Source organism: Liolophura sinensis, chromosome 12 (genome assembly GCF_032854445.1).
Source record: "Liolophura sinensis isolate JHLJ2023 chromosome 12, CUHK_Ljap_v2, whole genome shotgun sequence".
NCBI lineage: Eukaryota > Metazoa > Mollusca > Polyplacophora > Chitonida > Chitonidae > Liolophura > Liolophura sinensis.
In genome coordinates this window covers 12,398,884-12,424,875 of record NC_088306.1, presented here as the reverse complement: position 1 = coordinate 12,424,875, position 25,992 = coordinate 12,398,884, and the positions used below count along the sequence as shown (strand labels likewise).

Sequence of the window (25,992 nt, the reverse complement as noted above, 5' to 3'; positions counted from 1 at the left end):
AAGTCAGTATTTTGAGCAATCCTATAGACCAGTAACGTGGGTCGGTCTTTCGTTGGGTCGGTGGGTCCATGGATGGGTCGGTCGGTCGGTGGGACGGTCGGTGAGTCGGTCGGTCAGCCAGTCAGTCAGTCAGTCAGTCAGTATGGGGGTTGAGGTCATAAGTTAATCACTTGCACGACTGGCTAATCATTATGTCATTATTGTGACTTCATCAGTCAGTCAGTCAGTCAGTCAGTAGGTTAGCCGGTCAGTCAGTCAGTCAGTCAGTCAGTCAGTCAGTCAGTATGGGGGTTGAGGTCATAAGTTAATCACTTGCACGACTGGCTAATCATTATGTCATTATTGTGACTTCATCAGTCAGTCAGTCAGTCAGTAGGTTAGCCGGTCAGTCAGTCAGTCAGTCAGTCAGTCAGTCAGTCAAAGAGATAGCCAGCAGACCAATGGCGGTTAATTGTAGCGAGACGAGTACTAGGACTGTCACTTGGTCATTCATCCAGTCAGAATAAGTGACTAGTGAATGAATGGTTGATGATGGTGAGGTCACAATCATTGATCGCACCGTTACTCATGCGCTGACTTTTAGTTTTCTGAATGCCTATGCATGTTCCGCTGGCGTACCTTAACACACTATAAGCTGTCTTATCCCATGTTAACCGGCCGACGAAATTAACACAAACGCACACATAGCCGATATTCTAACACGCGGTTCACAATTTGACACTTTTTTACAATGGCCGGCGGAAAAATCCATGCAGGCGTCAATGCATTTCAATAGCCAGGGCGTCGAAATTATAATATCATTCATTGATGACATTTTATGCTTTGATTCACCTCCCTTTGAGTCACCACCGATTTCTTCGTCTCTGTAGGACTCTGTATTCTGTGCATTCTTCGACAGGGCTGGCGGACGCGCGGGACATATATTGGATTCCCCGTGAGCAATACACTGTATATAGACTATTTGTATACACACCGGCCGGTCAGACACCGAAGCTAAGCGTGCCCCGCCCTGTTGGGGTAGTCTAAACCTCCATTCTGACAGCTGTCGGTCGTTGCTGCATGTACTGACTAACCTGAACTGGCAAACTTTTCTCCGTATGTATAGGTATTACTCCGCCTAAAACAGCAACGTCCGTCAGCTGTTAGGTGGTAGAGAGTTACCGAACTTGCCTTGAAGTATACTCCAGCAACCTTTACTCAAGCGGCTGTTCGTCTTTTCAGAGCCGAAGTTGTAAGTCAGCGGTTCTACTCGCCCTGATATAAGCTGTGTTCTCAGTCAGACAACGGCCACGGCTCGGACCGACCGGACTGATTACAAATTGGAGGTGAGTGGGCTAACTACGCGATTGACTGTCCGCCTAAACAAAAAGGACTCAACTTGGGTAAATTCACATATATTATATTTTGTGAAAGTGTACATTCCAAAGGCACAAGACAGCTCAAGCATACCCTCGATGAGCTAAAATGTTACACAAACCCTGACGGTTGCTCACCATATAGACCTGTATACAGACCTGACTTAATTAACTACACGTCATTATGATAGTACGGCCGGGTGTAAGCACTGTCACAAATTTGCGAAATGGATAATTCAGGATTGTTTCAACATATAGATGGTAAAATTCGGCACAATACATAAAACATAAGTAGGAAGGAATCAACATCACTAATGCTAAGTTTAATTTTGGGCTATTTCAACAACTTTCAGCTTTATATACACCCTTTCTTACTTAATTTGTTATGTTTGCCACCCATAGGACTAGGGGATAATTTAGTCAGAATTAATATCTTAATATAGAACAATTGGTATATTCATAAAACATTGTACGCATTTGGGACAATACCTATAGAGAGACCGATTCTAGAAAACTTGATTAAGTTTAAAATTTAGCAATATAAATGACAGCAGTATAATGAAAGATACGGTTGTCTACCTAAAATACCAATTTTCTACAAAGTTATACCTTGTATACGCTGTTAGAGACTCCTTGCAACTTGTACCTTTATCGTATACAGGTATACATGATTACAAAAGTTCGAATACGACATGTACTTTGAGAGAAAGTTACAGTTTTTAATAAAATCTTTTACGTTTGAGAGTATACCTTTATGCTAAGAATACATGCAGCTGCTTTGTCCTGTACTCACTCCAAACTTAGACACAGCAGGAAACAAACCCAATACATCTGTCATCGAACCAGTCTCCTCCAGTAGAACACAATACTGTAAATCACCCAGAACAATAACCGACCAATTTTACAAACACAGCTTAATTGCGGTACATATATTATCCCCTCTGCAGTCCAAAGGTTTGTAATCATGAAATTCTCGTAACCTGTGTAACATCAACTGTAGGCTTCTACTCGTCTGAGACCGCCGCACAACGTTGTAATCAGTTGTCATGGTAACCAGCTGTGCAAACAAACGAAAGCATTACGCGCATGCTAATTTAGTGGGCTGTCGAGCTGCCGGTTTAGGCATGGTGTGACGAACGTCATCTCCTGATTTTCATATCGGACTCCGTTATTGTAGATACCCAATACATGATAACTTCCTCCAGAGCAATTCCAACAAATTCTTATGTCCGAATACTCCACAATTTCATGTAAATGGGAATTTTACATGTGCTATACGCGTGCCAGTATGAAATAGGAAACTTCTGCACGTATTTCATAACTTCTTATTAAAACATTCATTAAATGTACCACTGATTCCAACTGTTAGTCAGTCCGACAGTCAGGCAATCGCATAGTCAGTCAATCAGCTAATGTACCTGTCAATCAATTAATCAATCATCTGCATTACTGATTGTCCCATTCCCTCTATACTATTATTTGTTATTCATGTTCTCGTTAGTAAATCATGTTCCGTACTCTCGATATGAAGCACTCTTTAATGGTCAGTCAGTCAATCAGTCAATCAGTTGATCAGTTAATCAATCAGTTGAATGTTATGTCGGGTCTAAATAACTTTAGATTCATATTAATCTATTCTGTCGCAAATACTTTTGGGGCATATTACTACAAGAAGTTATTTTTTTGCACATATGCAGTTACATCGACGGTAGTTCCCAATGAACCACAACCTGTTGAACTGGAATCCTCATCTGACACCGTCCACCTGCTGACAAATTCTTTAAGGCACTCTCTCCTCACATCTAACCTAGGCTCTTGCTGCTTCCGTTATCACTTCGCGATAACTTTGAAGACGGAAGCGTATGTTATCTCTCTTGTCACTGTGGAGGATCTCAGGCTTCCTGCAAGCGGCGCCCGCCACGAGCTAACCTCACAAATCAAATTAAATACCCGGGCACCGGAAGTGCGGAAGGCTAATGCTACCTGTTGAGGGTTACATAATAATGAATGAACAGTTCTGATTTGCGAGGGCTTTTTTCTCTCCGTGAGGAAGTTCATAGGGCCGTTCGCTTGAATTGGAGATACATTTGGGTACAGTTCACCCTTTGCTTTAGCTTACGAAGCTCTAAAAACTGAGTTGAATGGACATAGTTACTCGACGGGTATACTGTTCATGGGCATTGATTCGGTTACGGCTTTTACAGCTTTGATATAGACCTCTTGAGTTGCAGAAGTTTTCATCGGTCAAATTTATTCCGTCATCAATGACAGATACCTTGCAAGAATACAAGTTAATACACTAATCAATAAATGGATATTTTCTTAGGAGTTTGAATATTTTTCAGTAGTTTCTGTATGACATACACATGCAATTACTATTCCTCTTTCTATTTACAGATGTGACCTGTCCCGATTTACATTTCGGTCGCTTGGTGCTTGAGATCATCCGCGCCCCTGAGGTTGGCCGGGTCACGTGGTTCAACAATGACGTCATTGCATTCCAGCGGCCATCTTCATCGGTTGCTCCTAACAACCGCTATCATCACGTGTGGTATGCTGCCTTGAATGTATTAGGTCAAACTGAAATGCTGTTGAAGTCATAAAGTAATGCAGTCATAAACAATATTCGATGCCGCACTGTTATTTCTTTGCAATGAAATTAGCTGTTGTCGCTTCTGTGCAAATGTTTACATGCCCTGGGTGGCTTATTTAACAGAGCTGATAATGTGTCAATGTGGTGTAAACACTATTCAAGGCATAAGCCAGAAATATAAATTTTTTTGAGGGTAGTGGTCGTTAAAGGTTTCTTTACTCAAAAATACCGATGGCCTTAAAAACTTCACAGCCAGATGAACAAGTTCTAAAGGCTCTCACTCTGAACTGTGTTACCATTTACACATATATGAATAATACTTTCTCCTAGTGAAGTGCACAGAGTGCTTTATTAATTTCAGGCACTCGAATTTCTTACAGAAATAAACGTGACCTGCGTGGTGTAAGTGAAAAAGTGAAAACAACAATCCAACCACGAAATCAAAGCTAACGGGTAACATTTTATGGATCACAATTTGCATTGAAATTATCATTACACGTATGTGATATCTTTTACATCGAACGTTATTCAAACCCGTGTTGAGCGCTGGGTTATAAATTTAACATTAATACGAATTATATTAATTTTATAATTTTGCCCTTTGAATAGGGATTTTGAGAAAATCTTTTTATAAAACATTCTTGGTTAGTTTTTGATAGGCCTACTGCTAATTTTTGATAGGGCTACTGTGAAATAAAAAGGGAAAAGACTAAAGACTTCGTGAAATAAGGTCATACTCTGATAGTCTAGAGCGCCTACGATAAGACTGGAAGACGCGGTGCCGATCTCAAGTCTTGGGGCGGTGCTGGTTATTATGGAAGCACGACACAAAGGGACCCTCTCGTCCCCACGTTCCGCGGTACGCGGATCGCGGCACGAGGACGGAGCAAATCGCGGGACGAGACGTCCTCATCGATATACTTCTCGAGCCTGGGCCCACGACCACGTGATGTAGGTATACCTGCTATAGATCAATAGTTGTAATCTGGAGGGTAAACCGCTGACAGAAGCTGACATGTGTTTGTTGGGGGTCATTCTTAAACATTGGTCTAGACTTATGAAAATGCTTAGAAACTATGTAGAAATGTTTTATAACATCACCAATGGAATATGCACGAACGTCATGTGAACAATGCACGCAAGTACATACTTAGAGATGTATCATAACTGCAGCTCAGTGACCGCCCCGGTGTGTTGGGTTGTGTCATCGATTTATTATTTATTTATTTATTTGATTATTGTTTTACACCGTACTCAAGAATATTTCACTTATACAACGGTGGTCGGCATTATGGTGGGATAAAGCTGGTTGTTTGTTCTTCTGATATGGTGCGAACAACGCTGATATGTTGGTGCATTGCTTAATGTATCATTGATATGATTTTGAACGAATAGCCGTCGATGTATGTAGTGTCGTTTATGCATTTATATGACACCTGATTATCCATACAGTAGGTTAGAAACAACGCTTTTCGTCAAGTCAGTGATAACACGCAGAGCGTCCTTTTGGATATTCTCTATGGTATTTATCTGACCTTCAGTGATATTGTCTTAAGATATATCTGCATATTCCATTGGTGTTATAAAACATTTATTCATAGTTTCTAAACATTTTCTGTTTAGACGATATTTAAGAACTCTGTACATGTATAATTTTTATTTTTAGCGTCTACAAGTTTAGTCTAGAGCAAGGTTTAAGAATGACCCCCAACAAACACGTCAGTTTCTGTCAGCGGTTTGCCCTCCAGATTACTACTATTGATGTACAGCAGGTATACCTACATCACGTGGTCGTGGGCCGCGTCTCGAGAACGGTACCGATGAGGACATCTCGCCCCGCCGCTCGCGATCCGCGGCACGAGAACGGAACAAATCGCACATGAATGGTATCGTCCTCGTTCCACCGGCGCGAACGTACCATTAATTCGCGGTAGGTGGCTAGATGTCTCTGGTCTTCTGTCTGCAGCATGCGGTTTTAGTGACGTCACACAGTATAATGCCGTTAAACTACAAGAAAGCAAACGTAAAAAAACAAATACATACACAAAGTATGATCGTTAGTATATCCGAATTAACGTATAAAAAGAACTTTCCCAAGTTTTCAAATTTGAAGATCTAAAACCCAATCTTTAGAGAACTCTCTTTATTACGCTTACGTACAGGAGTATACGCTGTTCCTCCGCCGCCCAATCTTGACGTCAGCAGATGGACCGTTGATGTCACAAATGAGGCTCTGGAGGAGGCGCACCACACACGCGCTAGGAGAGCGGCGATCGACACGACGAAGTACAAGTATATATGGGTGTCTCAGTGCGGCTATGGCGTGGACAAGCCGGCAGATCTGCCTGCGATTGAGGTGGCTGCAACACTTCAGGCCAGTGATGAGGCGCATCAAACGGTACTCGTTCACTGCCATTCTCTAATGTAAAACTTGAAATCATACTTTTAATTGAAACCTTGTATTTCTTGTAGTACAAACATATCAGCTTGAGTAAATACCACCGTCCACGTCCGAATCAGAGGATATTTACGACCAGATCTTTGTTAACAAAAGTTAAGGTTTAAACAGTTTTCAGGCCTTGAGACAGTCTGCTGAGAGTAATCATTAGTGTTATTATATAATTAATAAATATTTGTATTAAAAAGTTATCCTTTTTGCCGATACATTTTTGACAAAATCTGTTCAAAACATGACTTTTCTTTTTTTTTATTTTCAAGCGTGAGAGAAGTTGTCTCCCTTTACACTTCGTATCTGCATGACATGTTGTACGTTTTTGTTGTCAGCAAAGCCTGAATTTATACACTAGTGTGTTTTTAATTTGTGTTTAATGCCGTATTTAAGAAGTTTTCACATATATATTTTATAGTTAGTGTCAATTTCTTATTTAGAAATATCTTTCTCCTCATTTTTAGTTTGGAAACAATGTTTCACTTGTGTTGTTACCTATTTTTCTTTAATTGCAGGCGGCTAAGCTTATTTACCGGATGACTCGCTTCATGCCTTTGCGCATGTTCGAACCGTTAGCAAAAGGTGGAAGTGTCGGGGTGTTCTCCAATTCTGAGGTTATCGGAGATTTTCCCGAGTTCCAGAGTACCAAAAATACCGAAATTTGTGGATGTGAGTAAATCCTGAATGTACAAACCCCTAATTTCTCGCTTTTCACAACAAAAGAGTCATTGACCTTGGCCTATTTGTCAAGGTCATTTAGGCCTGTGTTTAGCCACTTGTCGGATCTGTCCCTAGCTTTTAAACCTAACAATCTTGCTTGCTTGTTTATATAAGGACATAAGTACAACGGTCAAACACTAGTCACTCTCTATCTCTATTATACGGAACTGACCTTGACCTGATGTGGGTTGTCCTGGTGGCGTTCTATGGAGGAAACGTTACGCATTACTGCACAGAAGTCACTCTACTCAGTACTTATAGTGCGTACCGGTATATAAAGCGAGAGCATTGTTGCGTTATATAGTCGCCATGCTTAAATGAAATGAACGTACGAAAAAAGGTCTGAAGGTTTGAGTTTTTGTCCTACAAATCCGGATCTAATTGTAACTGTTTCTCTTTGTATAGTCTTTAACATATCTCCTCTAGCTCAGATTTAGGGAATAATTGGATATAGTGTTTTTACATCGCTGTATGAATAGTTATTTTAACTGCTTTTGTTGTATCTCTTGGTATGCACCAACACACTCTTCTTGCACAATGAAGCTTTTTAACCCATCAACATCTCTTATCAGAAAAACTGTTTCATTGTGATATCGAACAGTGCCTAGTGATTAATCGTGAGTACTTGATGCCTTTGCCCCTCAACTCATGTAAGCTCATGTTTAATGGTATTCTCTCTGATTGTTTTGTCCGATTTGCCAAGTTTGACACTTCCCGCCTTCACTTGTTCATTGCACTGTAAACACCATCATTGTTATCAGAGGAAATGTTATGTCATTCATTTTATGGTAAAGGTGCGATTGTCACAGAAGGTACAAATCGTGTACATAAGTTTTCGTTTAGACTAATCGCATTCCAAGAATACAAACGACAAAACACACTGGGAATGCAGCTAGGTGTTTGTTTTACGCCAGTTTTAATTCAGGGGGGCTTAATAGGCTACCTGGCGAAGAGAAACGATACTAGAGTATCGCGTTAAACACACAGGGAAAAAAATATCGGTCAATTAACAAAACAATTACTCAGTCAGCATCGATTTCACATGACTTACTTTCGTTTCCTTTTGCCAGCCAGTTGTTCTGGAAGCTGTCGGTACACGTGCACCGCAGATGGTCGTAAGATAGACGATCTGGTTGGGTACGGTGGGTCTCGCGCCGTGATCAGGGAGGACAACCTACTGTGTCAGGATTCCGACCCTTACCGGGGAACCCTCAACGTTCTCTGTCACGAGTTTGGTCACACCATTAACTTCAGGGCCCTGAATAATACGCATAACACCGTGGTGAGTTAATGTATGTCAGGATTTACAACATCGAGATTGGTGACGTTACGTCTATGGTCAATTTCTACCTGTCAACCACAACTGCAAGCCAGAGCGCTGATCGCAACATTATTTAGCATGTAGTACAGCTTTTAAGATGTGAAATCAGATTTAGCTGGACTCGTATGCCTGTCAGTAACGGGTTACTTAAATGGTGATGTTTTCTCAAGTCATTGTGGCTGTGTTGTCACGTGTCCTGCATGACGTCATAGACCACGTGACAAGCTGTTCCGGAAGATGCGGATTTCGTGGAACGAATGAATACTTAAGGATTTTGTCAGTATTTCAATAATGAATACGTTTCATTAGTACGCAGATGAGAAGCAAATAGCTTATGTTAAACTTTACGGACTGCGCTACCTGTGCCTCAGTTCGACCCCTTCTACCATGTCACACCACAGAGGGACGTCCCTCTGGTGTCGCATGTAAATAACACACTTCTCTTTTCATTGCTCTTAGTTTGTTTTGTCTTATTTGTTCTCCTATTTTATTTCCAACCTGTTATTTTCACAGACCAACGGGGGGTTCTAAGTTAAGTTATTTTTCATTTTGAACCTATCTTTTATTTGTTGTCTGTTAGAAACAACTTGTTTATTCCCAAACCGGGTCATACTTAAGACGGCAAGCGTGATAGTTGTCTCATCTTCTTATGGTGCTCTATGCTGTCATGTCGGTGCCAGCATTCCTTGATTGAATGGAGCGCTATGTCGAGTGTTTTGTGAACCACTTTTGAAATAAATGATGACCAGTTTTGAAGTAAGTATTGACTATTCTTGAAATAAAAGAAATAAAGGGAAAAAATTACTGAAAAAATGCACTTTTTTTTAAACTTTCGAAAGTGGAACTTACTTCAAAACTGACCAGTTTTTCTTTAAATTTGGCATTATTTCAAAAATAATTTCTACGGGTGTTTTTGACGTGAAGTTTAATCCAGGCGTTAATTTAACTCTTAGCGCATTGAATGTGTTCTGCTTCAAGGAAATGCCACTTGATGTAAAGAAAATGTTACTAGCGACGTGATTGAATCTGGATATTATTAAAATGGCATTTAAAGCTGATTAGAGTAAAATACGCGTTGCTTATCGTGCTTGAAGTTTCGCTTAAGCATTTTTCTCAGTATTTCTTTCCTTAATTCCGTTCGAACCCTGCTCTGCTACGTCCTCAGTTTTATCATGAAAGGTTGGAATAGAAGTTTTCGGGAGCAAAAAATGTCCAGTGACGCTATTGCATGGGTTGTGCGCGTGGAGATGCTTACTTTCGCCGTTCTTTCGGTTAACCTCTCCTGATGTTTGCTGTCCATTTGGTTGACCCCTCTTTAGTTTTGCTCTTCATTTGGTTAAACTCTCCTAACTTTCTCTGTATATTTGGTTAACCTCTCCTAATTTTCGCTGTCAGTTTGGTTAATCTTTCCTAATTTTCGCTGTCAATTTGGATAAGCTGTCCTATTTTTTTTTTTGCTATCCATTTGCTAAACTCTGCTAATTTTCGCTGTATATTTCGTTAATATTCTCCTAATTTTTGCCGGCCATTTGGTCTGCTTTACCTGGCCTAACATTTTTCCTTTCCTTTTAGTGAATGTTGTTTGGTTAATATGTAATGTATAGGTTTCCTTCACAGGTATTGGTCCTTCATGTTATGAACTTCATCAATAACTTCCTTTGAAATCATATTTTGCTTTTAAGTAAAACGCAGTCGAGTCGACATCAGTATTGCAGGTCATACACACTCGTAGGCTACACGTGCTATTTTTTAAAAATATTTTCAGATCAAAAACTCTTTCAGTACCGTTGCTGATAAATGGAAGTCGGGGACTTACGCTACCAGCAACCGACGAGAGTATTTTGCCGAGGCAGTGACTTCCTATTTCTTGACGTCTTTGACCTCTGAAAGTACTTCCGGTGAGTGCGTCCGGTGCATAGCTATTTGGTAGAGAGCCCCAGGGAAAGCAAGGCTGGACCGGAAAAGCTACCACTGCACGCTGGAATTACTGTCCACTTTATGGCAAATTTACATCCATGCCATTTTGAAAGACAGTTGCTAAATATAGTATAGTTAGACTCTGATTGGATCCGATTGGACCTATCAATAATGGCGGTATAATACTTCCATGTCAAAAACAGCCAGTAGTGCTTACATGATTTGTCTGCATTTTTAGTCATGCATATATCCACAGGTTAATATCAGAAGTCAGACTTGACCACCACATCACATGAGTTTTAGTGTTGAAATATGAAGCCGCAATACTCTAGTTCAAGACACGGTGTCAGTCAAAGACGGTCAATGTTTAAGGTTTGGAGGTTTGATAAAGTAAACAGACAAATCGTAAAATTTTGGAATTGCACAGCATAGCATACCCGCCTGTATATTTTACCTTTCCTACACGCGATTTCAAGACATTTGCACAAGACAGTCATTAAACTTTCGCCCTGTTTTTGGCAGTGGACGTGGGATTCCTCCTGGCTCTGTCGGCTTTTCCTCCCATCATGGCTGCCGCCTCAAATAACCTGATCATTTTTTCTTGTAGTTGACTAAAAAAGTTTATTTTTTGTCATGATATTGCTAAAATAGTAGTAGACTATTTTTCTTTAACTTAAATGTTTTCAAAAGGATAAAAATTGCCACAATTAGGCTTTAGATTGTGTTGATTTTTAATGAGGGTTTCCGTCAATGATATCTCATTTTGGTTTCTACCAAATGAGACCAATGTTGATGCTATTAGTGATAAGGAATTTCCACCAGAAAGAAATCAGCAGGATAACTTTTCAGTATGTCTGTTACCACATTGTGCCAGTTACCGTCGCTGTTTGCTCTTGTCCTATAGTTTTCCATCCTTACGATGTATATACAAGTGCAAGCATCTGTTTCTAAAACGACGTACCCACAGGCCCATTGGTACTCACAAACCACATGCATACATACGTATCCTTTATAACTTCTTATTTGGGGAAAAGTTTACGAGGCTCTTTCGGTGTACTGGCATTTCCCATTTAAAGAGAACCAAAATGGATAGTAATGGGTCAACCTCTGACAATGGACATGAATTATGAATGTATTCAAGAGCGACGGAAGCTTTAACTCTGGCAGCTTTGCCACTACAGCCAAACAATCAGCAGCGATACAGTTCCTCTTAAAGGACAAGAACTCATGCTGGCTTCCTCTCCGGCCGTTAGTGGGAAGGTCTGTCAACAATGTGCGGATGGTCGTGGGTTTCTTCCGGGCTCAGCTTGGTTTCCTCCCACCATGATGCTGGCCGCCGTCGTATAAGTGAAATATTCTTGAGTACGGTGTAAAACACCAATCAAAAAAATAAATAAATAAATTAAAGGATAACTTAAGCGTACTTGAGTTGAATTTTCATGTAAACTTCACAGAAATATCAGCCGTGAATCTAATAACAAGGTGAAAACGGTGAATATAACACATTCAGTATAATCTGTGGGGTATGAATGACTCATGGAGTTATATTTTAGCCTTTTTTTAAGTCCCAGAAATCTCATTCATGCATCTACTAGCAAGACGACGGCGAATATGACTAATTTAATATAATCTACGGAGTATGAAATGATATTTATTTAAGCACAACTATTGTTATTTGAGATCCTCACAACCAACAGGCCTCACACATTCCTGCTCATCACGTGTGTATTTGCATGTACGGTCTATGCCTACATCTTATTTTGATGGGAGGGCTCTTGGTCACGACGTCCAGTATATATGTATTGCAGGAGATTTGTTCCCTGATTATGTGATCGATGGTTCGAAACCCGCAGTGGTCTCAGCTAATTTTCAGCACTAAAATCTGTGTTGCATACAGTCTCTAATAACGATAATTCAGGTGCTTAAAATTCCATTTTATAGATGACACCTACCAAACTGATAACATTATTTTTGTTCCTGTAGGTGGTATGAACATTTGCGGACGTGGCCTTTGTACAGACGAGTGGTCAAGCAGGCAGAATTTGAAAGACAAGGACGAAGAGATATTTACTTTAGTTGATGAGGTATTTACAGATCACCGCTTGTATCTAGAGGGTCGGATTGGAGTATGTAACTGGCAGTGACCATATGATTACCTCTAAGTTGGTTAATTTATATAACCAAATGAAGAAAGAAAACAACGAATGAATTTAAAGTCAAATTCTGAAACCTCTAACCTGAAATTGAGAATTACAAGTGACAAAATTACCTCACATAAAAAAGTATATTTTGGGAGATGAATTCATCACCGTTCATCATATGGGTTTTTAGATGAATATATGTTTTCTTGAGAGGTAATTTGTACAATGCGAATATTTTGATACTACATCGGCTTTTACCATTCCTAAAATTCCAAAAATATTTTTGTATGGTTCCTTATAAACGATGGTAACATCTTTACCAGAATCATGCTTGATTTCAAGTGATTTTTGAAATAAACAATTGTTTTAACAAAGGAAGTATATCGCTTGTACTTCATTGCGTAGAAAACGATCAACGTGTATTGACTAGGTAAAGGAATGAAGGCTTTGTCTGTGGAGAGAAAAACAACGGTCGAGGTCGGTGAATCCTGTCGTACATGTATTTGTCATCTTGTATAGTTTTTTCCACTGATCATTCACAGATCATTCAAGTACCGTCTATCTCGCCTTCTGAACGTGGGATCTGATCATTCGCAGATCATTCAAGTACCGTCTGCCTCGCCCTCTGAACGTGGGATCTGATCAATCGCAGATCATTCAAGTACCGTGTACCTCTCCCTCTGAATGTGTTATCTGATCATTTGCAGATCATTCAAGTACCGTCTACCCTCGCCTTCTGAATGTGGTATCTGATCATTTGCAGATCATTCAAGTACCATCTACCTCGCCTTCTGAATGTGGTATCTGATCATTCGAAGATCATTCAAGTACCGTCTACCTCGCCTTCTGAATGTGGTATCTGATCATTCGAAGATCATTCAAATACCGTCTACCTCGCCTTCTGAACGTGATATCTGATCATTTGCAGATCATTCAAGTACCGTCTACCTCACCTTCTGAATGTGGTATCTGATCATTCGAAGATCATTCAAGTACCGTCTACCTCACCTTCTGAATGTGGGATCTGATCATTCGCAGATCATTCAAGTACCGTCTACCTCACCTTCTGAATGTGGTATCTGATCATTCGAAGATCATTCAAGTACCGTCTACCTCACCTTCTGAATGTGGTATCTGATCATTCGAAGATCATTCAAGTACCGTCTACCTCGCCTTCTGAATGTGGTATTTGATCATTCGAAGATCATTTAAGTACCGTCTGCCTCGCCTTCTGAAGGCGCCTAATTTATTATGTTGTTTTCCATAATCAAGATTATTCATGGCGAAACTGTTGTTCCGAAGGAAAAATAGATGTCTATTGTCATTTACCAGTTGTCACACTGTCGTCGCTGCTCTGGTCTTACTCCCTATGCTGTAAGTCTTTAATTATCTTGAGTACTTCCATGTTATAATACCACAAAATCTGGATTTGAATGAACATCATGATCTCTTTGGTTGCTAATGAGCTTGCCTGTCAAACTCTTTAGACATTACATCGGAATCTCTATCAGTCGAGTACTTTTACGGACTAAATTGTAGTTCCATATAACCTTTGAGGTTAAGGATCAGGTGGACACCTGTTGAAGGTGCTAGTGTAAATTAAGGCTTTCTGAGATTCTGCGGAGCGTATGGCAATCAGACTTATTCCGGAGACTGGCGACACCAAAGGCTTTCTGAGATTCTGCGGAGCGTATGGCAATCAGGCTTATTCCGGAGACTGGCGACACCAAAGGCTTTCTGAGATTCTGCGGAGCGCTTGGCAGTCAGACTAACTACGGAGACCTGTGACACCAAAGGATTGATAAATGAATAAATAAATGTTTGCGGTGTAAAAGCTACATGGGCAGTAATACGGTCATGCCGTCACGAGAACATATTGGGGCTTGACCAACTGCGGCTTTCCTGTTTTTTTTCGGAGGTGTCTTCACTGTTGTTTTATTGGGATCGAGCTGGTGGATACGCTTGAGGCACACACTTAACTGAATTCTTGTTACAGATACATGTTATTTAACGAGCACAAATTCAGAACAGCGGCGCCATTGCCCGTATGGGAATTTATGTGGTGTTACACACAGATCCGTCGTTAAGATAGGATGTCCAACATTTGACCGATCGACAAATTGACATACAGAACTACCCACTCAATACAGCAGCTTTATTGTCTGAGCTAAAAAGGTTAATTCCAAAGGGAAGAAGGAAAACTAAGGTGAAATAATTACATTACCTGAAGAAAGAAAGACAAGGTAAAATTCTGCAGAGTTCATTTTCAAACAGTTTTCTTCATTTTGTCCTAATTTTTCTTTTCACATATTGTATACATAAGATAAAAGGGAAATGATGTTAAAAAAAAGATTACCATATTTTGGTGTAAATGTCACTCCGTGTGCACGCCGGTTCTCAGTTTTATCAGCTCTGTATAATCGCGATTATTAAGTCTGTCGATTGGTCGGCCGGTCGGCTGTCGGTTCGTTGGCGGATCCAATTATTGACATGTTGTCGTTTAACATAGGCCATTCGCCCACTGAGGGGCAAGATGGCATGGCGACAGGACATTCAATTTGTAAAAAAGCAGAAGACGTGAGATGTCAGCCAGGTGCACTGGTTGCATGGCGATCACGCTGGTAGCTTTATTTCCTTCACTGACAATGTCTATACATCAACACAACCCGATGAGAGGATTATTATGTATATATTTATATATAAGTAACGATATAAAGTATAATCAATGACAATGTAAAAACATGAATGAACATCGGAAACTCTGATTTTGTTTTCTTGTAAGAAAAAGTGAACTAAACGTGAACCTATATATAAATAACGTGACAGTCACGCGGACGTCGACTGATGGTAGACAAATACACAATGGTACCAGACTGACAAACAACGCCACATAATCAGATTATTTCGGAAAGTATAAAGTTGATGTGTTGAATCTATTTGGGGCCATTCCCGGGCTCTTCAGGATTGAATCCATTCAAAACCCTCAGCCTATTACAGGTTGTACAGCTTCTTATACTCTGAAACAGAAATGGTTTTCGTTAGCCTAATATTTTCTCAACAATACCTTAATTATATCACTTCGTTTTCAAAGTTGACCAAGTTATGGAATGAAGGAAACTAGAAGCAGAACTCGGAAGCGACAGCAATTAACGCGACATAATGTCCAGTCGCAGTTTCTTTTGTTGTTAAGAAATTCAAGACTTAGCCCTTAAATTCAGAACGATATTGAAACTCCAGCTATACAAGTGTGGTACACATATATATGCTTATAACACATGTCACCCAAAGATATAAATGTTAACCAGATGTTAAAATAAGTTAGAGATAGGGAAAGCCTTGGTTTTGAGCGCAATGGAGCGAGAAGTGATTGGGGAATTAGGCATTATCGTTATGGAAAAGGGTTTCAATTTGGAGGTTGGAAGAGTAGTAGCCGCTAGAGCAGGTCCCTAATTAGACGGTGGAACCAATCCACCTCCCACTACCCCTGTCCTTGTCTATCTCTCTTCCTACCCTTAAGCTGTGAGACAACCCCGCATCGACGAGCATATTTATCTATTAACGATTGCCTGGAACTATAGGTCAGTTTGTACGGTGGTCTGGTTTGAACGGTAAATATAAGACATTTTGACCAGTTGTTAGCTTTTTGACTATTCGCACCAGACAGAACCAATAGAACGTTTTCTGCCGTTCATTTCGACTTTTTTTTTCTTCTTTGATTTACTCCGTGTACTGAAAATCAAATAACAGCCCTGTGTTAAGGCTAGGTATGTCCTCTTACAAGATAATGGATTTAAAAGATTACTTTTCAGTTATGATTAAAAAAAGAGTTTCTTTTGAGATTGCTACAAATCAATGTGGGACGTCTTCTGCCCAAAGTGATTCGGGTGGCGTATATGTGATGGCAACACTGACAGCGTTTTGAATGATTCCAGACCAGTGACGTCTACTAAATTGTATTTAACAACACTGCATTTATTTATTTTTACCTAATTTGGGCCGGGTGGGGGTTGTTTTTTTTTTTTTTACATTTACATGGACTTTTAGAATGATATCTTTAATGAGGTAATTTGACAACAGACTGCATGTAACCATTTGCCTTTATCACACTGTCGTTACTACTCTAGTTTTGCTCTCCATACTGTCGCCTTTTGTATCCTACTGACAATTCTTTCCTTTACTACTGTACGACGTCCTTGTGTGCACACAGGTAACAAGAATTCACTGGTCTTGGAGCCACCATTGTTCGTGACTTTTACAAGATTTTACAATATTTTTAATTGCTGAACACAGTTTGAAATCGTAAGAAAATTTCATAGAAAAATACTATAGCCGTTAAAGATTTTCCCGTGAGAAAAATCCTGTAAATTACTAGCAGTAGCTGCAGAAGTGATGCTTGTTGTTACAGTTTCTTATAATACGTCTTCACATCATTAACACTTAGGTTACAAGACATCACAAGTGCAATAACGGTTACACACGCAGCGCCCTCTGTTGGAATCTGACGTGGCATCTATGGGTCCAACCACATGCCATGACTGTTCCTTTGAACGTGGCGGTGTCAGTGTATTTGTATTTACTGTGTTGATTCAAAATTTACTCGCTTACAAAAAAATTCTAATATATAGATAGGATAACATCAACAGAACCTTAAAAAAGCCAGGTTCGACAGTTTTCTTTTCTTTACAAACACTCGATCATATATCTCACCCTCCCAATCAAGGACATTATCTCCATTCATGTCAGCGTCCATGTAGTACCCATCCACAGTCTGCGCCGCTTCTTCTTCGCCCAGACCCACGTTCTGCGCAATCCTTAAGAGTTCAGCACGGGAGACAACTCCGTCGTGGTTAGAGTCTTCCAGGTCGAACCACTCGGTGGCGCCCTCTATCGTGTAATCTGGCAGGGACATGTGGACGATGTATTCGGGGACGAACTCCAGTACGCCGTCACCTTGACAGCAAGAAAAGAGTAACGTTGATGTCATGTGTCTTATTGGTGACAACTGTTTGCTATATATGTGTCCTTTTTATCGAGGAAAAAAATTGACTAAAAGTAACCGAAAAATATATATTTAACGAGAAAAATGTTCAGAAGCCAATTAAAATATTCTGAAAGTGTCATCTCCATCTCCTAAAACTTCGGTGACAGGGACTTTCAAGATATCCAAGCATTGTGAAATGCAGGATATGTGGAATTTTCCGTTGTTTGAAGTTTGAATTTTGTCTGCGGTGGCTGTCAGTAGTAATACTGAAGGCTTAGGCCAGTACAGAATACTTCAGAAATAGAAAACTCATGATACCAGTCTAATTCATCACGGTATGGTTAGGGACAAGAATGCTTCGCATCACAGTAGGGCTTACTGTTAGGGACCAGACAATTAGTAAGTTGTTACCGTTTGTGTCTCTTCTCTCCATAAACTTTCTGATTTTGGCTTCGCTGACGTCGGGACTGTACTTCTGTAAAAACGACTTGGCTTCATCGAATGTTGCTTTGCAGTCATCATTGGGATCGAGGAACATCTGGAACCTTTTCTTCAGCGCTGAAATATACAAAATTATGATTGATTGACAACAACACTGATAGTGCCATTGAATCACAGTATGATCGACAGTTCTATTGTCTAATTAGGTGTTGTGTTGAAAATACATTCATATGTCATACATTCATAAGGCGGATTGTGAATAAGTTGTTCCTGTGGCTAGGGGATCGTGGGTGGAAGGAAGTGTCATCCGGTCCGACTAAAAGTTCCATTCTTTTCTCTTCTATTGTAAAACTCGTTAAAATCATTCGCAAGTCCTCCAGGCTTGAGAAGATTAGCAATGTCTTTTACAAATCTCGACACAGAAAAATGCGAACGTCATAAATAAGAGATGAGCGATTGAAAAGGCTTCCATGTACAAGGCTTTAATATGTAATAACGCCAAAGAAATGACTGATTCCAGATCGTCGAGCGAAACAAAGCGGTGTAGTGTAAGCCTAGCGGGCAAACCCACCTCAGCTATATCCCGTCAATATTTGATCGTTTTTACACGCTTGCGGATTCTCCTGGTCCCGCTGATGAACGTCATTTCGCGGCACCCAAGGGCAAATTCAATAACAGACAATAAATGGCAGGCAGAGGGTGAATGAGCCCTTTGATTACGGTTTTTTTTGGTTAATCGAAGCAGGCTGAAAAGTGAGTAAAGCTGACCACATGTACATACCCTTATACCATCCCCGGGGATCCACGCTACCTATTACAAAACGTTTGTGCTTGATGTGTGGATCATTCCGAAGATTAGCGCTTGCAATACATCTAGAGAGTACGTAGACCGAAACAAACGAATGGGTGAATGGGTGAATTATATGTTGGCGGTCAGATTTATGGGTGGAGGAAACCGCAGTGCCCAAGGCAAATGACTGACGAAATTTCCAACAAGTGAAGTACAGGTACACCATTTTGAAGGGGAAGAAAAATGACCACCGGCCCAAGACGGGGATTAAACCTAAACCACGTGTGACCTAACGACAAGCATCTTAACCACTCGGCCGAAGTTGGGAGACCCGGGATGAAGCCTTACTTCACGAGACTAAAAATGGTAGTTGTTTCTGCCTCGCTTGGTGCTCAGCACTGAGAGGTTAGAGCAAGGTTCTTCATCGTCATATAATTGAAAACATTGTTAAGTACGACGTTAAGCCCCAAGCATACACACATACATACTTAACCACTCGACTCCCGGTTTGTTATATGATGTTGATGTCATCGACACGACAGGTAATATTCTATATATGAATTAAAAGATATACAATCGTGGTATAACATATACTACATATATGAGACTGTCAGAGAAATCAACTAAAGCATCCCTCACGCCACAAAAAAAACTTTGGGGAATGTTATGAGCGTAAGGGTTTATTGTAAACCGCTTACGACACCTCACAGATTCAAATGGTAAAAGTTTGGCTGTGCAGAAAGTTATTTCTGTCACTGGTTCTATAGATACTCACATGCCGAGATACAGTATTTCAGTGAAAGTGTATAGCACATAAATGATGCAGATCTTAAAACCTTAAGCAAATGAGTTATTTCGTCTTATAGGCTGTGAATCCATTAGGGATATCACTCGTTTCATCGGTTCCAAGATGCCTTGTTGACGCTCTAATATCATCGTGCACACTGGAAGCAGGCATAAGTAGATACTAATGCATAACGTAGACGGTAACGTAGACGGCGACCTTACGCATGGTTCAGATATCCAGTTTAGTAAGTAAGGGTGATATGTTCACCACAGTGAGGCACAGTATCAGCTGCTTGCCTTAATGGAAATAGAACTATTAGTGTCTCTAGAGAGATGTCCTATAAATTTTGGGGAGCCGTCGATGGTTGTTTCCACAACACATTAGCTAATTAAGGTTCTTACATGTGTCCTGGACGGACCTAACGCTGTGAAAACAGGGCATCTGGGTATCAATTCGACAATAGTCCAACACCCGCGAACACAAATTTGCTACACAAAAACAGTTCACCATTTTAATATCAATTTTGAGGTCTGAACAACTATGGCACTGAAACGCGTGGCCTTACTTCACGGGTCTTGTCTGAACATCTTTGGCATTGAGACACGTGGCCTTACTTCACGGGTTATGTCTGAACAAGTATGGCCTTACTTCACGGGTTTTGTCTGAACAACTATGGCGCTGAAACACGTGGCCTTACTTCACGGGTCTTGTCTGAACAACTATCACATTGAGGTCAGACATAACCCGTGAAGGACACTGAAACATGTAGCATTACTTCACGGGTTATGTCTGACCAACTATGACAATGAGAAACGTTGCCTTACTCCACGGGTTATGTCTGATCAACTATGACACTGAAACAAGTGGCCTTACTCCACGGGCTATATCTGACCAACTATCACACTGAGGCACGTGGCCTTACTTCACGGGTTATGTCTGAACAACTGTGACACTGAGACACGTGGCCGTATTTCACGGGTTTTGTCTGACCAACTATGACACTGAGACACGTGGCCTTACTCCACGGGTTATGTCTGATCAACTATGACACTGAAACACGTGGCCTTACTTCACGGGTTATGTCTGAACAACTATGGCGCTGAAACACGTGGCCTTACTTCACGGGTCTTGTCTGAACAACTATCACACTGAGGTCAGACATAACCCGCGAAGGACACTGAAACGTGTAGCCTTACTTCACGGGTTATGTCTCAGCGACTATGACACTGAGACACGTGGCTTTACCTCACGTGTTATGTCTGACTGACTTTTTGACGGGTTACGTATGACCAAACACTAGCTATATCAGTGATGTCGCTCTGCCCGGTTTTCTCCCACTACAATACTAGCTGCCGTCGTAACAGAGAAATCTTTTTGAATACGGCGTAAAACAGCAATGAAATAAATTAATCGATCTTCCCTGTTTACTGTCTATATTTTTTTGTAGATTGGTTTCCCGTCGTAACATGACACGATGTTACAGATAGACAAAAATATAAGGGTGCTAACTTCAGTACAATCTGTTTCACATTGTCAGTGGGTTCAACAAGTCTACAGCTTTGACATCGGCAGTCATTTACGGAGACAGAAGCAGTTTTGATTTTATCGATGCGAAAGAAATTACGTTCACGTTGTGCTCAAATTGTTAAACAAACTTTAGTCATAAGTTACCAGTTTCTGATTTTGAAAGTTCTTTTCATCTTTGAAAGACGTTTTTGGGTCGTTCGGAAGGTAGGATGATATACTACACGGAAATATAAGCTTTAGCTCCAAAAGTAGTATTCTGTGAATCATATCTGCATCTAAAAATACATATTTCCATGTGAAGATTTGGGGGCTAATATAGTAAGTATATCTTACTTTCGTGAGTCTAATCAACTAACAAGACAACAAATAGAGCGGTGAAGTCAGCAGACGTTTGAACACTGCATGGATCTCGGAATACATATGAGCAGTAACTCCTCGGGGGAGATGATGACATTTTGTTAATATATTCCGTGGAAGTATTTAGGATGTAAAAGATTGGACGTTCGATCCGATAAATCAGGTGGTAGTCTTTCAGACTGACAAATTTTATCATTTGATTGTTGTTACCCGCGAAGTAAACATGTCACGTCTAAAGGTGGGAGTGAGTGAGTGAGTGAGTGCTTGGATTTAACGTCGAACTTAACAATTTTTCAGTCATATGACAAAGAAATCCTTAGAGTACAAGTAATGTGCCTCTTTTACTGCTCTTTTATCTAGTGCTGCTTCACTGAGACGCCTTACCGAAGGCAAGTAACCCGTCCCGCCCGAGGCATTATACTGATACAGGTCAAACAGTCGTTGCATTATCCCCTTCACATTGAACACCAAGTGAGAGAGTTACAACTTCCTCTTTTAAGGTCTTACGTGTCACTCGACCCAGGAATCTAAAGGTGGGAAGGGTATTATTCATTATTGTGGTAGTGTTTCTGTCCTGATGTGGTAAAACAGGTGATACTGATTCAGAGTGCCTACAGCAGAAACGTACAACCTCTTTGTCTTTCTGTTAAGCTCTGTGGCGATTAGGGACACACTTTTCCTTGCCCTGCTGTGTAATATGTCACACTTTCTGTTTTGTTCTAAGGCGATTAAATATAGACTTTTTATGTCAGGCCTTTTAATAGCTTTTTCCTTAACCCATGATGATTAGATGCTCAGTTTTTGTTCTTCTCTGTAATGTGACACACATTCTGATATCTTCTATAAATTCGATTAGATGCATATTTTTATCTTGTTCTGTCCCATCATTTTGGAGCCAATCTCTATGTTTAGATAAACTATGTTCATTACAGGCACAATTTTGTCTCCTGCTGTATAAAATGTCACAATTTCTGGTTAGCTCTATCAGGATTAGACGTGCACTTTTATCCTGTTCTTCCGTGTAATACACCTTAGCCCTATTGTGATCCCATGATCACTTTTGCCTTGTTCTTCTGTACAATATACCACATTTTTTCCTTAGCCCTATTGTGATCCCATGATCACTTTTGCCTTGTTCTTCTGTACAATATACCACATTTTTTCCTTAGCCCTATTGTGATCCCATGATCACTTTTGCCTTGTTCTTCTGTACAATATACCACATTTTTTCCTTAGCCCTATTGTGATCCCATGATCACTTTTGCCTTGTTCTTCTGTACAATATACCACATTTTTTCCTTAGCCCTATTGTGATCCCATGATCACTTTTGTCTTGTTCTTCCGTGTAATATGCCACATTTGTTCCTTAGCCCTATTGTGATCCCTAGGGGCCTCCGTGGCTCAGTCGGTTACCGTACTAGCGCAGCGTAATGACCCAGGAGCCTCTCGCCAATGCGATCGCTGTGAGCTCATGCTGGCTTCCTCTCTGACCGTAAGTGGGAAGGTCTTCCAGTAACCTGCGGATGGTCGTGGGTTTCCCCCGGGCTCTGCCCGGTTTCCACCCACCATAATGCTGGCCGCCGTCGTATAAGTGAAATATTCTTGAGTACGGCGTAAAACACCAATCAAATAAATAAATAAATATTGTGATCTCATGATCACTTTTTGCCTTGTTCTTCTGTGCAATATGCCACATTTTTTCCTTAGCATTATTGTGACCCCATGATCACTTTTTGTCGTTTATCTGTAGACTGCGTCACACTTTTTGTTTATCTGTTATGATTGCGTACACGCTTTTCTTTAGTCGTGCATTCTACGTCACTCTTTTTGTTTATCTCTGTTATGATTGCGTACACACTTTTCTTTAGTATTCTACGTCACACTTTTTGTTTATCTGTGTTATGATTGCGTGCACACTTTTATCTAGTCGATAGTTTGCTGCCTTACCATGCCTTATCCAACGTCCATGCCAGCCTCCATGCCAGCGTCCATGCCAGCGTCCATGCCAGCGTACAGGGCAGCCATTTTCTGTGTAGAACGGGGTGGTTATGGCTCCATTGCATGTGGTTTACATTAAGCTGTATTCTGTTAAAACTGTTTTGCAAACAAATGCAGGTCTGAAGATATTTAGTGACCATTTGATGTGAGGGGCTTTACTTTGTCCGGTATACATGTGTCACCAGAGCATCCTGACACCAGTCACCTTTGTACTTTAACAACAATCGGAACATATCCGAGTTTCTCTTTTCCTGTTTCAAAGTTGTTTTCAAAGGACAACTGCATTGTTCAGAACTACGTAGTTTTAATGGAAATGGATAAGAACTTGATTATATGACAGTATTGTAGAAAATGCCTCAACCAACAGGCGTGAACGCAGAAATTATAACATGAAAGAGGATGCTTGCATTTCACATAAAGCCAATGGTTTTTTTCCCCATCAATTTTTCCCACCACACATTATAAGTTACTAGCCCGCTGACAAATCGTCCAAAGAAATCCGGCAGATATGTTCGTAATCTTGACATTATCACATGGATGGTATTTCACGCTGACTAGCTGGACGGATTGCCCGGAAACCTACCAGACCTGCACATAACCGAAGTCCACCGATATTTTCCCGATAATTTCGTCTGGCGATATTGAAATGTTGGCATGTTCTTCTGTTCAGCAAGTGGTTGGTATTTCCTTCAATAATGTATTGGCTTGTAAAGGTCCCCGGTCGCTTTATTTGATTTGTACAAGGAGAATAAAATGGCTGACACCAGTTGTCTCAACCTCTCTAAACGAATTACCATGTCTCACTGACTTTGAATATTCCCAGGCGGCGTCTCCGTCCGTTATCGGGCGGAGACAGTGAGATCACCTGGACTTCGGCTGCCTTTGAGAACCATAAGACAGCCATTGGTATGCCGCCGTCGTGTCTCTGTTGTTAAAGACAAAAGATAGGGGACTTAGGCGTCAGTGTCGGCGCAGCATGGTCAGGTAGATAAAATAAAAAACTTGACGTTGACGGGGTTCCCGAGTCCCAACTATTATTTTGCTTAAAAACAGCACGTTGGATGCTCTCCAAAGGAGTTGATAAAGCACTTGATATAACTTAAATTGTGCTAATAAGTCTTTAGTATTCATTTACTTCTGGGTATATGGAATATCGTGTAGCCAATAAGGACACTGAAATCTTTAGACAAGTAATGTTGCACAGAATGTCATGGGTTCTGGATGGTGTACAGAACAGCGGTATTTCATTTTTTCAACACTGAAATTTGTTATAACCTTCTTCTTTACCTTTGTATTCATTGAATGATATGATTGGTGTTTTACCCCACTATCAAGGGGACGACTGGAGACTTGTTTATGCGTGTAGCAATACCGGATCGAATCTACCTCACCTCACCAGGTACGAGACATTCCTCATGAGGTAAAGCTGCACTCAGAGAGGTTTCAGAGTAAGAGCATAGATAGAAGAGACTGACAGAGCAGAGTGCGATATACAGGATTCTGGCTAGGAGAACAAAACCAGAATAGCGGCGACTGTGAAATAGATCATAACACGTGGCCACACAAAGCCGGTGTCATTCGGCCTTGAACAACATACCTCAGGTTTTGAGGTCATTCATGCAAGTGTTTCATGCAAACTTATATGCTCCTTGGTACAAAGGTTTCAGCAACCTAAGGTAAAAACAAACGCAGTGATGTTCAATTACATCGAAACAAGGCAAAATGACCACACCTCGGGGATGCGTTGTTCATCAGTAGCTGGTTTTTGCAAGAATACAATGTATCAGCCTACAGCATGGGCGGGCGGGGAGGGGAGGGGGCAGTGTGGGAGAGTGTGACGGTGTCACACCTCGCTGGGTACATGAAAACCTCCTGGCCTAACGCTCATAGCCGGTGAGGGTTTGGGAGTAGAAGAAAGCACGCACACCTCGTGTCTGAAAACATGGACTTTTGCAAGCAATTTTTCAAGAACAAATTTAAAGAACGATTTTTTAGTTGTGTTCGTTCATGCAGTTCCGTGTTACCACAAACGTTTCAAGGGTTAAGCCAACGATTACATTACCAAAATGTAAAGGGCTCTTCCATTCAGAAATCCCGGGTCTTTCACATGAGAAAAACACCTTCCGCACATTCACATCACAACTTTGATGTTTTCGTGGGCCTTAAGATGTCTGTTGTTATGAAACCGTTAAGTGACACTTTGAGCTTTGGCGAGAATATAGACATCGATGTGTCGATCATTTCTGTAGGCATTCCGTTGAGGGACGGGGTACAATTGCCTTCTTGGTTTTCTCGTTTTCCCACACGGTCGATCCACCAACACAAAGCACGTCCAGATAAAGGTGAACCTTTTCACACCAAGCTTTGGGCCGTCGTTGTGCAATTTACCGGCACTCGATCCATGACGAGAACAAGTCAATAAATCTTGCAGGCATTACCGTGCTGCACTATGGCGCCTAAGTGGTATAAATCTAAAACATGCTGACTGCGGTGAAGATGTCAAGTGGCTATATATCAGCCGCTCTGTGTGACCGAACTAAATCTATATCTCACAATCGTGCTATTCATTAGGTCTCTTTCGGAAGGCTTGAATAATGCAATTAGCGTAAAATGTG

General features: G+C 40.8%; 2 protein-coding genes across 2 annotated transcripts in view; one reads left to right on the top strand and one right to left on the bottom strand.

The window, feature by feature from the left end:
- Positions 1-1,099: 1,099 nt before the first annotated feature.
- Positions 1,100-12,865, top strand: LOC135479661 (uncharacterized). The gene is made up of 7 exons (XM_064759557.1): positions 1,100-1,325; positions 3,753-3,906; positions 6,111-6,346; positions 6,913-7,066; positions 8,188-8,399; positions 10,204-10,336; positions 12,339-12,865. Exons 2-7 carry the CDS (start codon positions 3,840-3,842, stop codon positions 12,497-12,499), a joined length of 963 nt encoding a protein of 320 aa, XP_064615627.1. The 5' UTR covers positions 1,100-1,325; positions 3,753-3,839; the 3' UTR covers positions 12,500-12,865.
- A 2,304-nt stretch (positions 12,866-15,169) lies between these two features.
- LOC135479532 (uncharacterized) overlaps positions 15,170-25,992 on the bottom strand; it is a 37,032-nt gene continuing 26,209 nt past the window's right edge. The window contains exons 4-6 of the mRNA XM_064759407.1: positions 17,889-18,035; positions 17,204-17,446; positions 15,170-15,513 (exon numbers count right to left, since the gene is read on the bottom strand). Coding sequence (XP_064615477.1) covers positions 15,488-15,513; positions 17,204-17,446; positions 17,889-18,035 — 416 coding nt within the window. The 3' untranslated portion in view covers positions 15,170-15,487. The remainder of the gene's footprint in view (positions 15,514-17,203; positions 17,447-17,888; positions 18,036-25,992) is intronic.

Excerpts from the sequence above, each read along its gene's own strand:
- LOC135479661 (XM_064759557.1), top strand. The coding sequence starts at position 3,840 with ATGACGTCATTGCATTCCAGCGGCCATCTTCATCGGTTGCTCCTAACA. Across the intron at positions 3,907-6,110 it reads AACCGCTATCATCACGTGTG|GAGTATACGCTGTTCCTCCG; the intron begins GTATGCTGCCTT and ends GCTTACGTACAG. Across the intron at positions 6,347-6,912 it reads GTGATGAGGCGCATCAAACG|GCGGCTAAGCTTATTTACCG; the intron begins GTACTCGTTCAC and ends CTTTAATTGCAG.